Below are 12,583 nucleotides of genomic sequence, written 5' to 3'. Positions count from 1 at the left end.
CATTGCAGAGGCCAAGGCAGGAGAATCATTCAAACCTAGGAAGTTGAACCCAACCTGGCCGACAGAGAGCTAGACTCAAAACTATTCTAATACTTTATGTAATATAAGCAAACCAATTTGTATTTGAAAAGTTTAATATGCCTAATGACTCTTTGAGTGGGTAAGCATTATACATCATCAGTCATTTTAATAAAGGAATATAATTTTAAAGATACTAAAATAACCTTTTAAATCTCATCCCATTTATTTTCAATAATGTAGATCCACATAAATGAATGAATAAACCATTGCTGAATACTACTTATCATCTTTTGGATGATCCATGTAAAATCTTGTGTTTACTAAGCTCTCTCGTATTTGCACTGATTAGTAGAACCTTGGGCAATGGAGCAAATCCTATTACCTACTTTACTCTCTGGGTTGTAGGTCGATATACCCCTGGTTTGATTAATGGGAAGAGAGATGGTTTTTATTTTCGAAATTTTAAAAGCTTGTTTCTTTTGTCCTTAGGGCCCTACTGGTCCTATTGGTCCTCCTGGCCCAGCTGGTCAACCTGGAGATAAGGTAACAAATAATGCTTTTTGAAAGCAAAGATAAAATATCTTTGACTTTTTGAAAGCAGGAGAGTGGCAATATTGTTATTTGTTTTCCTTTTTCTCAGGGTGAAAGTGGTGCCCCTGGACTTCCAGGGATAGCTGGACCTCGTGGTGGCCCTGTAAGTGACAAAGGCCTTTCCAATGTGATTTTTTAACAGCACACAGACACTAGTTGCTTGTGCTGCCCTTTTTAGAAATTTCTTCTTGGGGACCTTAGCCTCACTATTGGAGTTCTAGCTTTAGGAGCATGTGACATGCGGGAGAATGATAAATTCCTTCCACCTAAAATCCACAAGACACTGGTGAAAACCATGCCTTGTGTCCTGAACCACTACTGAAAAAATATAAAAAGCATAACAATATACACTCATAAATGAGTGTTCCTTAAGCCTACAGGAGCATTTCCAGAGGTTCCTTCTAAATCTAAATTATCTGGTTGTGGGTTTAAGACTCAAAAAAGACATAGCAAACGTTGGCTGTAAATCAACCACTGACAAAATGAACTATTTTACCATATTTAAGATATTTACATTTTTAGAAGTACATGACTATGTTAAACATTTCAACATTTCAAACTATGTTTTCTTGCAAACAACGTAGCCAGAGACTGAAGGAATCCATCTTTCTGGTGTTCATTTTAAGTGGGAAAGACCTCAGAAGTGAAACCATGTTAATTATCTTTGTACATTTTCACCTCAAGGAAAGACAGGATGGATTCGCTATGGGAGGGACATGTTTTCCCTGTGACTGACCAGAGTATTGTTCTCCTCAGGGTGAAAGAGGTGAACACGGCCCCCCTGGACCTGCTGGCTTCCCTGGCGCTCCTGTAAGTAACAGCATTGACACACACATGTCACATGGCCTAAAATACCATCTTGCTAAAATCTAGCAGAAATGCAAGTCCAGTTTTGTTCTAGTCTTTGTGAAGATACTTATTCCCAGTGAAGTTATCTTATCCTTAGCTTTTTCTTACTTCTATCCTTGCCCTTTCAAAATGGAAATAAAAACACCAGTCCTGTCTTTATACCTGGATACTAAGGTACAGCATCACCATACATTTAAAAACACTAAATGTTTTTAAAGTTCTTTGTTATCTGATGATATTAAAATTCACTCTAAATTCACTTCTCAGGAGTTTAAGGCTGTTTGTTTTTTAAATACACAATAGGAAAACTTTCTGCTTAATGGCAAATAACATGTACCTTATGCTTTCTCCATATTTTTTTCTATCATGGCAATACTTCAGTTCGCTTTGTTATGGCATGACTTCATAGAGCTTCCTATTCCTATTGTATCCCAACATTTTTCCATCTGAAGGAGTCTATGTTCTCAAGAGAACCTCAAGTCCAGGGTACTGTAAGGTGGCAGCTAATAGATCCTTGCTGTCTCTGCCCACAGGGACAGAACGGCGAGCCTGGTGCTAAAGGAGAAAGAGGAGCCCCTGGTGAGAAGGGAGAAGGTGGAGCCCCTGGCATCGCAGGACCTCCTGGCGGTTCAGGGCCTGCTGTGAGTACTGTCCCTCAGCCTGTTCATGGGAAGCACTTAGGCTTACCAATAACTTACCATTTCATACGGGAAAAGCGTGTCATGGTGAAAGAGTATAATCTTCCTGGGTGTACAGTTCTGAGCTTGAGTCTTGGCCCCCAAAGTCTGCGCATGACAGCATTCATGATATTTTAACCTCTTTGTGATGTTACTGGCTTTCAAAGGCTTACTGCTCTCCTTAAAGTTTTTATTTTGGTATTATACTAAATAATCCTTTCCATTTCTTTGTTTGTTTCACTTCATGCAGGGTCCTCCTGGTCCTCAAGGTGTCAAGGGGGAACGTGGCAGTCCTGGTGGCCCTGTGAGTATTGATCTTTGCATCAATCAGTATAAAAACTGCTTTGCAGACGTTAGCCAGAAAGTAGAAAATAGTGATCACTTGGTCATTTATAAGTTGTATGTGACTGTGGTGACAAAACAAGCCAGAAATGACTTCAAGGCAGAAAACAGATGCTGTCACATTTCTAATACTTTATATTTGTTCATAGCACACAGCTATTTGTTCTTGTCGTGAAACTTGAAAATTGCTATTAATTCTCAGGGTGCTGCTGGCTTTCCTGGTGCACGTGGTCTTCCTGGTCCTCCCGGCAGCAACGTAAGTTATTCTTGAAGTGCTTTTCATTACACAATTCAGAAAGAGGATGCATTTGTCTGTTGAGAAAGTTAAGTACAGGAGGGAATAAAAAAATTATTTTTCTCAAGGTAAATATTTACATTTTGAACAATTCCATTCAGGGCAACCCAGGGCCCCCTGGTGCCAGTGGCGCTCCAGGCAAAGATGGGCCCCCAGGTCCGGCAGGTAACACTGGTTCTCCTGGAAGTCCTGGCATCTCTGGACCAAAAGGCGATGCTGGTCAACCTGGAGAGAAAGGGCCACCTGGTGCTCAAGGCCCTCCGGTGAGTGGCTCCCTTGCTCTACTTAGTGACAATACTACTTTGCTTTCCCCCATAGATTCAGTAGAGGACAACATAGTCATGCAAGGACAAGCTGAGTCTTCATTTTCTGTCACAACAGGGAGCTCCTGGCCCTCTGGGACTTGCAGGGATCACCGGAGCACGGGGTCTTGCAGGACCACCAGGCATGCCAGGTCCTCGGGGCAGCCCCGGTCCTCAGGGGATCAAGGTGAGTGTGGGTCTGCTTCCCTGGACTCTTGCTTCCTGTGATATCATCCAGTGTTCACTTGCCCACCTCCAGTGTGAAGAGATTTCCCATCGTAGGCGTAAGTCATCCAAGGAGTGATTTTCTTTCGTATTTATAATGTGGCAAAAACAAACACTAAGTGGCTCCAGAACATAAAAACAAATCATATCATAGCCAAATAGTCTTGAATGTGAGGACACAAATTAATATCACAGAAAAACAATCCTACCATCTCCAATGCCATCTTGAAAGGGAAAATCTCAAATCATTTTGTTTAAATGACAAACCTAAGAAAGCCTCTAACTGATTCAAAGGACGCCACCTCTCCAGTCATTCTGCATTCATGATTTCCTCTCCCCAGCATCACGTGGCTTTCTCCTGTCCAGCATCTAACATATTTAATAATTGGGGTGGCAGCAGCCCAAGTTTATTGTGGTCCACATCAGCACACTAAACACCTCTTTCAAAACCTTTCACTTAATACTATGTTGAAATTAAAATATATCATTAAGTGTATTCAATTTATACAATAAATACTCTAAATATATGCTTTATATAGACTAGTGTTTAATAAAACCTAATTCTAGAAGGCACGATAGTTTCATGGTGGGCCAGAACTACTCTTAGTTACACTATCTATGTCTATCTATACATCACTTGTTAAAATCCACTCTGACTACTATAATCAGTGTAGTTGCTCATCCCTTGGCACCCTAACTGAGGGGCAAGTGGGAAAATGTAAGGTGCTTGCTCCTCCCAAACTTCTTCCCTCTGGTACACACAGTGTCAAGAAAGAACAGGAAAAAAAAAAAGAAAGAAAGAAAAGAGATGAGAAAACAAAACTTGAGAAGAAGTTGAGTTAAACAAGATTTTCCCCCTAAGAAACAGAGAGATCTGATAATAGACTATAAACTGATTTATCAATTAAACTAAAATACCTTCTGCCCTCGGTGCATAGGGTGAAAGTGGGAAGCCAGGAGCCAGCGGCCACAATGGTGAACGTGGACCCCCTGGACCCCAGGGTCTTCCTGGCCTGGCTGGTACTGCGGGTGAACCTGGGAGAGATGTAAGTTGCAATTCTTGGGCAATGTGTTTAAGGAACAGTCATATGGAGTATGAATGTTCAAGAGGATAAATATGACCACCCAGTCAAGTTCCACTTCATTCTCTATAAAAGATTTTCTCTCTCTCTCTCTCTCTCTCTCTCTCTCTCTCTGTATAATAGTCTAAAACACCTACAGCCATAACTATTTATCTAACAAATAATATTACTGGAGATATATGTTCTCTAATTAGGAAACAAATTATTGGTGAGAGCCCTGATTTATAATATTTCCTGGATGAAAATAGTTTGCAGTTTTCTGCGATTAGACTTTTATTATTTCTTTCTGAACTAATATTTTATATTGAAAAACATAACTGTATGCATTTGTGAACAGACTTAATGAGATGCAGGTTTCCACCATCAGATCCCAGATGTCCATTTCTTGAAGCTTACTTAGTAGACCCATCAGAGTACCTTTTTCAGACTTTTTCTGATCATCTCTCACCGCACCTTGTGAAATTTAATACCAAAGGGCCCTCATATATCTGTTTGGGCCTCGAGACTCTGAGGAGCTAACCCCCATTGTAATAGCAAGGCTTTTGAGCTCCACAAACCCTTTTGCACCCCCTTGAGAACTCTATTGTCTGACTAAGAATGAGTCTTATAAAGTAGTCAGAGGGTTCAAGAAACTTGACTCATTTTCTCCCTTTTCTTTGAAATCAGGGAAACCCTGGATCAGATGGTCAGCCAGGCCGAGATGGATCTCCTGGTAGCAAGGTATAAACAAATACATGACCAAGAGTTTAATGAAACAACTCAGTGCCCTATTTGTATTTGAATCTGTGAATGTGTTCCCAGGGTGATCGTGGAGAAAACGGCTCTCCTGGGGCCCCTGGTGCTCCGGGCCATCCAGGCCCTGCTGGTCCTGTGGGTCCAGCTGGAAAGAGTGGGGACAGAGGAGAAACGGTGAGTTCTAAGAAGCACTAGCTCTCTTTACTTGGCGGTTTTCCTCAACAAAGAGATTTGTAGGGAGGAGGTAGGTGGGCAGGTGTGCCAACCAAAGTATCAGCTCTCCTTCAGCTTTTGTGAAAGGCTTCCCATAGGCAAACATGCTAATCGAGGGGTTTCTGACAGTTGTCAATGAAGAACTCATTACTGAAGCCTGAAACAGTATTCACCAAGCCAACTGCCTATTTCCTAGATAAGCATGAGGCTGAGCCAACAGAAACTTTGCTCAGCTTTCCTGTCCACATCCACTTTTCAAGACAGGAAAGGACTTTGAAGGGCAAAGCAAGAATAATGCCCAGTAACACCATCCACGCTACCATCCATCTCAATGAGATTAGTAACACTGAGAAGCAACATATATCCGGTAAGCATAGGCAGTTCCCTGTGAATTTGCTCACTGGTTTGTTTTCACCTTAGGGCCCTGCTGGTCCTGCTGGTGCTCCTGGCCCTGCTGGTGCCCGAGGTGCTCCCGTAAGTTGGTTTTCATTTTAACTCATTGTACAGTGCATTAGATATTTGACTTTCTGACATGTTCAAGATGAAAAGATGACAAAACTTTTAACTATGGAACAAAGATAAACTCTTCTTTAATGATACTGAAAGCAGTTCTGGTCCTAAAAATTCTTTGGAGCCAAGAACATAAGCATCAATTATCAGGTTGCTGTGGGGTCAGCATTTGAAAATTAAATCAGCCACAGAAGCAATCTTCCGTGTTCCGTGTAGGAAGTGTTGATTCATGGAGATTTCTAGAAGACGGAATGTCATAAAGGAAACTGAATTGTTACAAATTCTATTTTATCTTTCCAGTACGCATAGGTATGTGTGACATTGATTTGAATTGTCTTTCTGAAGGGTCCTCAAGGTCCAAGGGGTGACAAAGGTGAAACTGGTGAACGTGGTTCTAACGGCATCAAAGGACACCGAGGATTCCCGGGCAACCCAGGCCCCCCTGGTTCTCCTGTAAGTTCTTCTGTTGTTAGAAACTCTGCTTTGGCCCATCTTCACTGATGAGCAAGACAGATTTTAGAGACTAATAGAAAGTGTTTCACCTCTAAAAGTACATGCTAGAAGATAGCAGAAGGGAACCCAGGAGCCCATTTACAACAGCAGCATGAAGCAATGAGGGAAATGAAGAGAAAACTAAATCACACCATTGGTGACCACCACAGCACCACATTTCCTGATCTGATACTGAATGAAGTTTCCTAAGCCTTCTTGAGGGTTTCACCTAGATTTCTCCTCCCCTTTTTCCAGGGTCCTTCTGGTCATCAGGGTGCTGTTGGTAGCCCAGGACCTGCAGGCCCCAGGGTAAGTGCCACAGATACACTTGGAAGATTCGCATTGTTAAAGTATCTGCACTGCAGGAAAATGTTCTAGAATTATGATATCATGATAATTTCTTAGGGACCTGCTGGACCCAACGGGCCTCCTGGAAAAGATGGAACAAGTGGACATCCCGGTCCCATTGGGCCACCAGGACCTCGAGGCAACAGAGGGGAAAGAGGATCTGAGGTGAGATATTATGATACATCAGCGGATTTAATTTGCTATGTGCTTTAAATTTTCAGAAATACTGTGTAGTATTTTTCAACTGACGTACACTGAGTTAAATGCAATGTAATCATTTTATTTAGAAAATGAACAATGACTTTAAAAGACATTCTTGCTGGCAATTAAAACAGTTCTCACCACACTAGAAGAGGGAGAAAATTTTTCTTGTAGTTTGATTGCTGTCATATCAGGCTAATGACATCTGCAGACTGACTCCAACGAGCCATTCCAGTGTTGATCTCAGACACAAGCTCTTATAGCAAGACAGTTAGCAATTATGCAGGACACTTACTGTGCTAATAAATCCCATGATTTCTGTTTTGCTGCTGATGCCATTGTGCCTAATATCTCCTTGTCCATTCCCACTGGTGTAAGTGAAATAAAATTATCACCTCTACAGGGGGCTGGAGAGATGGCTCAGTGGAATAAGCGCTTCCCTGGCAAGCGCAAGGGTCTGAGTTCAATCCCCAGTTCGGCCAAAAAAATAAATAAATAAATAAATAAAAAATAAAACCTCTACATATGTGACTATTGAAACACAAATAAGTTAAGTCATCAGCCCAAAGATAGAAAGTGAAAACCCCTGATTTTATTTCCTCCATCACATCAGTATTAGAGTTACACATCATGGGCTGTTTGCTTACAACATTTATACAAAAAGAATGATGTAATCAAATTTGTCAGTCACTGCTAATTCTTTCAAAGTGGAATATCATATCTCTTGGCAATGACTATCGTCACTCTATACAGGTTATCATATGACTACAAAAGCAGCCAAGTAAACTTTTATCAATAAATAGTGGTACGTGGTATGAATTATTTTTAATGCATTTGCCTGGGTTAGCAACATCATCTTTTATGGGATATCAAATGAGATTTCATTTCAGTGATGGATATTTTACCATCTTAGGGTTCCCCAGGCCACCCAGGACAACCAGGCCCTCCTGGACCCCCTGGTGCCCCTGGGCCTTGCTGTGGTGGTGGTGCTGCTATTGCTGGGATTGGAGGCGGTGAAAAAGCTGGTGGTGGTTTTGCACCATATTATGGAGATGAACCAATGGATTTTAAGATCAACACTGAAGAAATTATGTCCTCACTCAAATCTGTTAATGGACAAATAGAAAGCCTCATTAGTCCTGATGGTTCCCGCAAAAACCCTGCAAGAAACTGCAGAGACCTGAAATTCTGTCATCCTGAACTCAAGAGTGGTACGTATGGGAATCTCTAATACCCATGGCCACAGGTGACAGAGAAAGCAGTTTACATTAGAAATTGTAGGAGCGAACTTTCACTGTGAATAGAAAATAATTTGAAGATAGCATGTAGACACTGTTAATTGACCTTAATTTTGCAACAAAGAAAACCTTTGCAGGTGTAAAGTAATGTAAATATTTCAAGCATAGGCAAATTTACAGACACTTGTAGGAATATTAATATAATAGTAATTTGCTGTTTATGGGAAGCATCATAAATTGATATAATAAAACAAGTTTCATCATTAAGCTCTGAGGGTTAAAATATGTAACTTTATTGTAATTTGATCACTATATTATATATTTGTTTTTCTTGAACTTACAAATCTAATTATTAAAAAATTCAGATTTATAGACAACTTTAGAGTACTACATAGAATTGAGTAGAATATTTCAATAGTTCAAGATTTTGCATATATACTGGGTCAGTTATTGCTGAAAAGCAAAATTATTTTAAGTTTTCAAATATCTTGACAAGGTGCCTTGTATTTGCTCAGGGTCATTTCTACAAATTCATTAAAATAGTGATCAATTGAGTTTGGATATATATATTTTAGGTAAGAAAGCACTGACTTGGACAACTGACTTATATTATTTAGTAAAATTATATTAACTATTTCACAATCTCTTTCAAAGGAAGCAATTTCAGTAAATACTATATACCAATCAGAACTTCTTGACTTATTATATCATTGCTATTCAAAATCAAAGTGGTGTTTGTATTTCAGTGTTTTCTGTAGCTGTAGACAACTCGTAGACTTATCCTAAGGTTTCTCTGCATGCCACACACAAAAGACATTAGCAATCAGTGTGATGAATACCCTATCCAAGATCCAAACATTCATTCTGCTCCAACTTTCACTGCTAGATTTTATAACCAATTCCAATCACCCCTTTACTGTGACTCTTCAGGAGAATATTGGGTCGACCCCAACCAAGGCTGCAAGTTGGATGCTATCAAGGTCTTCTGTAACATGGAGACCGGGGAAACGTGCCTAAGTGCCAGTCCTTCAACTGTTCCACATAAAAACTGGTGGAGAGATTCTGGTACTGAGAAGAAATATGTTTGGTTTGGAGAGTCCATGGATGGTGGTTTTCAGGTAAGAAAGCATATGGAAAATGAGTCGCCCATACTTACCTGACATGTTTAGTTCCTCCTGTTGATCGCAAAGCTAAGTTAATTAATAAATAGAAGAGCACAAATGATTTTACATATTGAGGTTCCCCTCAATAACAGCCAGACTGCATTGAATTACTTTGCAAGTAAATACCTTTCCTCTATTTCTGATGACCTTTACTCTGCCTTGCAAAAAAATATAACTGTAGATTTATAAGGACAGTATATACTGCAATGCCCATTGGAATACTACATGCAGCCCTTACGTGAAACTGCAGCTAAAATGTCTGCTTGCTACCACAGTTTAGCTACGGCAACCCCGAGCTTCCTGAAGATGTGCTCGAAGTGCAATTGGCCTACCTCCGGCTGCTTTCCAGTCGGGCCTCCCAGAACATCACGTATCACTGCAAGAACAGCATCGCATACATGGACCAGGCCAGCGGGAATGTGAAGAAAGCCCTGAAGCTGATGGGGTCAAATGAAGGCGAGTTCAAGGCGGAAGGAAACAGCAAATTCACATATACAGTTCTAGAGGACGGTTGCACTGTAAGTACTGACATACTTATAAACACAGCTCAGGCTGCACTAAGCAAATCTAGTTTTACCATGCTATTTTAGAAAGAAGAAATAAAAATAAGCAGGTGAACAAGCAGTGGCATTTGTTATGAATTCCGTAGCATCTACAGATTCATTTCAGGAAATGTTAAATATTACGAAAACTGACTATATCTTAGCTCCTAAAAAGAAACCAGTTGATATGAAATAAGTTAAAATTTAAACTCACAACATAGGCCTGGGGAGATAGCTCAGTAGAATAAGTGCTTGCCTAGCAAGCGCAGGGTCCTAAGTTCAATACCCAGTACCGTAAAAAAATAAAAAATAAAAATAAACTCACAACATAGTCTTTATCAGATATCTGGTTATACCCTTAAGATTACCTTTATCATACATAGTCTACATAATATTCAATATGTAGGCTTAATCTAATGTCTATATTTTTAATGAAATTTTAAACATTGACCTTGAATCTGTCCTTTTATATTTATTTTATGAACAAAGGGGGAGCCCACTACTGCTGCAAATTCCAGTGAGTGGACTACCCCTCTCTTAGTAAATCTACTCTGATTGTAAAAGTCAGAACCAGGCTTCTTGGAGTATGACAAGTTCAGCTTCAATTCTGACAAGGCTTTGCTTAAGAATATTATTTGGTAATAGGAAGGAATACAACTTGAAATAGAAAAGCTCTTGTATCTATGGTAGACAACATGATACACTGAGAGCTCCTTTACAGCAGGAAAATTTTCTAGCTTGATTAGTCAGAGGAATTGCGTAAGCTGTTACGATGGCATTGTAACTTAAGGTTTTGTGCTCTTTTATACAGAAACACACTGGGGAATGGAGCAAAACAGTCTTCGAATACCGAACGCGCAAGGCGATGCGACTACCAATTATAGATATTGCACCCTATGATATTGGTGGTCCTGATCAAGAATTTGGTGTGGACATTGGCCCAGTTTGCTTTTTATAAGCCAAACTCTGTCTGAAATCCCCTGCGAAAACTTCACATTCCGTATGTGTTCCTCTTGTTCTAATCTTGTCAACCAGTACAGGTGACCAACTAAATTCCAGTTATTTATTTCCAAAATTTTTGGAAAAAAGTATAATTTGACAAAAGCAAGAAAGTATGTGTGTTTTTTTCTGTTCCACCAAGTACAGTTCAAAGGCTTTTTGTTTTATTTTTTTACCAATTCCAACTTCAAAATGTCTCAATGGTGCTATTAATAAATAAACTTCAACACTCTTACAATAACACTGTGTTAGATTCTTTGAGTCCCGGCCCATCTGTGGAGCAGTGACTGCTACCCAGTACAAAATAGTCTTCCTTTCTGCAATAGTCAAACATGAAATTAGAAAAGATCTCCCTATTTCAGCTACCTCAAGTGGTCAGAAACAGAAAAGTCTATGAGTCCCAGAAGACCAAACAAATGTACAAGTGGGCAAAACTTGGGAGCATCAGTTGATAAGTTTCTAGGATATGGGTAAAAGGACAGTGTAGTGCAATAATTGAGAGTAATATTTTTAAAACCACAATTATTCTAGTCATTGATACCAACTGTTTTTAAAGGTGCTTCTATTTTTTCTAGTCATTGCTGATGAAGATTACAAATATTCGGGCAGGCTTCAATGACACAGGTTATGGTGCTAATGTACTTTCACTTTTAAAATTCTAGATCAGAATGGTTAACCTGCGTTCAAGCCATCAGGCACAGCATCTCTATTTGTCTCCTGTTAGAAACATTAGCTGACACGCCATTGGGGACTCTATCCCCCCCATCCTGTAAACTCAATGACATAAAACCAATTACATGGCTGCATTTGTCATAACAACACAGGGAATGTTGAGACTATCTTCTGTAAACTTGTATGTGGTTGTTGATCTTTCTTTTCCTTCCAGACATCTATAATAAAATATCTTAAAGAAACATTCCTGTTCTTTTGTCACTGTTTCTCAATCTGACAACTACAGGTCTCGGCCAAGAAACTCTTGATTTTTATGAAAAAGTGGATTGAATACTAACTCTCTAGCATAGTAATGCAATGGTTTAAGAAGATGAAGTAATATGACATAGGTTCAGAGTAGAGAAAATTTTGAAGGAAATTCTGCAGTTTTAGACGAACCTCTGGGGCACGTGGAAAACATCATTCTGCTTGAAATGATCAATCTTTAGTCAGGGCAAAGCAGCAAACTGTTATCTTCCAAAGGGGAATAATTAGAGAAGAAGATGCTAACAATTTATCAAAAGAAAAATAGACACAATAAACACACTAATATTAAGAACAATGGATACCACATGCTTTACCTAGCTGTGGAACTTGGAAAAGTTTAACTCACAGAAAGGGATTAATGTATTGCTTACTAGGGGCTAAGGGGGGGAGGAGGAGAAGGTTTCAGTCAAAGGATTTCAGTTAGCAGAAATAAGTTCAAGAGATCTATCCTATCAAGTGGAAACTATAGATAATAATTTGAAAATTACTAAAACAAAAAAAAGGATTTGTGTGTGTGTATTCCCCTAACACAAAATGATGGTGTGTAGTAAGGCATATTTTAATTAAGTTAGCCATTCACCATGTATACCACTTCAAAATATCACATTTTACATGCTAAATGTGCACAATTCTATGTTAAGTAAAAGCAAAAACCATGTTAAAAATAAAATTAAAAGTAAAAAATGTTCTAAACTATTTAAAATAATTACAAAATAAGGCATTTTCTGCCATTCTTAACCTTCACACTGCCATACTGACCTTTCGAGTTGTTCTCTTCTT

At 39.4% G+C, this 12,583-nt stretch overlaps 1 protein-coding gene across 1 annotated transcript in view; it reads left to right on the top strand.

Annotated features, from left to right (window-relative positions):
• Positions 1-11,066, top strand: part of Col3a1 (collagen type III alpha 1 chain) — a 38,956-nt gene extending 27,890 nt beyond the window's left edge. Inside the window, exons 33-51 of the mRNA XM_004628629.2 lie at positions 511-564; positions 662-715; positions 1,369-1,422; positions 1,995-2,102; positions 2,389-2,442; positions 2,683-2,736; positions 2,877-3,038; positions 3,157-3,264; positions 4,241-4,348; positions 5,051-5,104; positions 5,186-5,293; positions 5,753-5,806; positions 6,188-6,295; positions 6,590-6,643; positions 6,740-6,847; positions 7,797-8,094; positions 9,052-9,239; positions 9,560-9,802; positions 10,638-11,066. Coding sequence (XP_004628686.1) covers positions 511-564; positions 662-715; positions 1,369-1,422; positions 1,995-2,102; positions 2,389-2,442; positions 2,683-2,736; positions 2,877-3,038; positions 3,157-3,264; positions 4,241-4,348; positions 5,051-5,104; positions 5,186-5,293; positions 5,753-5,806; positions 6,188-6,295; positions 6,590-6,643; positions 6,740-6,847; positions 7,797-8,094; positions 9,052-9,239; positions 9,560-9,802; positions 10,638-10,784 — 2,118 coding nt within the window. The 3' untranslated portion in view covers positions 10,785-11,066. The remainder of the gene's footprint in view (positions 1-510; positions 565-661; positions 716-1,368; positions 1,423-1,994; positions 2,103-2,388; positions 2,443-2,682; positions 2,737-2,876; positions 3,039-3,156; positions 3,265-4,240; positions 4,349-5,050; positions 5,105-5,185; positions 5,294-5,752; positions 5,807-6,187; positions 6,296-6,589; positions 6,644-6,739; positions 6,848-7,796; positions 8,095-9,051; positions 9,240-9,559; positions 9,803-10,637) is intronic.
• The last annotated feature ends 1,517 nt before the right edge of the window (positions 11,067-12,583 follow it).

The sequence above is a fragment of the Octodon degus genome, unplaced genomic scaffold (genome assembly GCF_000260255.1).
Source record: "Octodon degus isolate 3935 unplaced genomic scaffold, OctDeg1.0 scaffold00025, whole genome shotgun sequence".
Classification (NCBI taxonomy): Eukaryota; Metazoa; Chordata; class Mammalia; order Rodentia; family Octodontidae; genus Octodon; species Octodon degus.
This window is presented reverse-complemented; position numbering and strand designations above follow the sequence as displayed.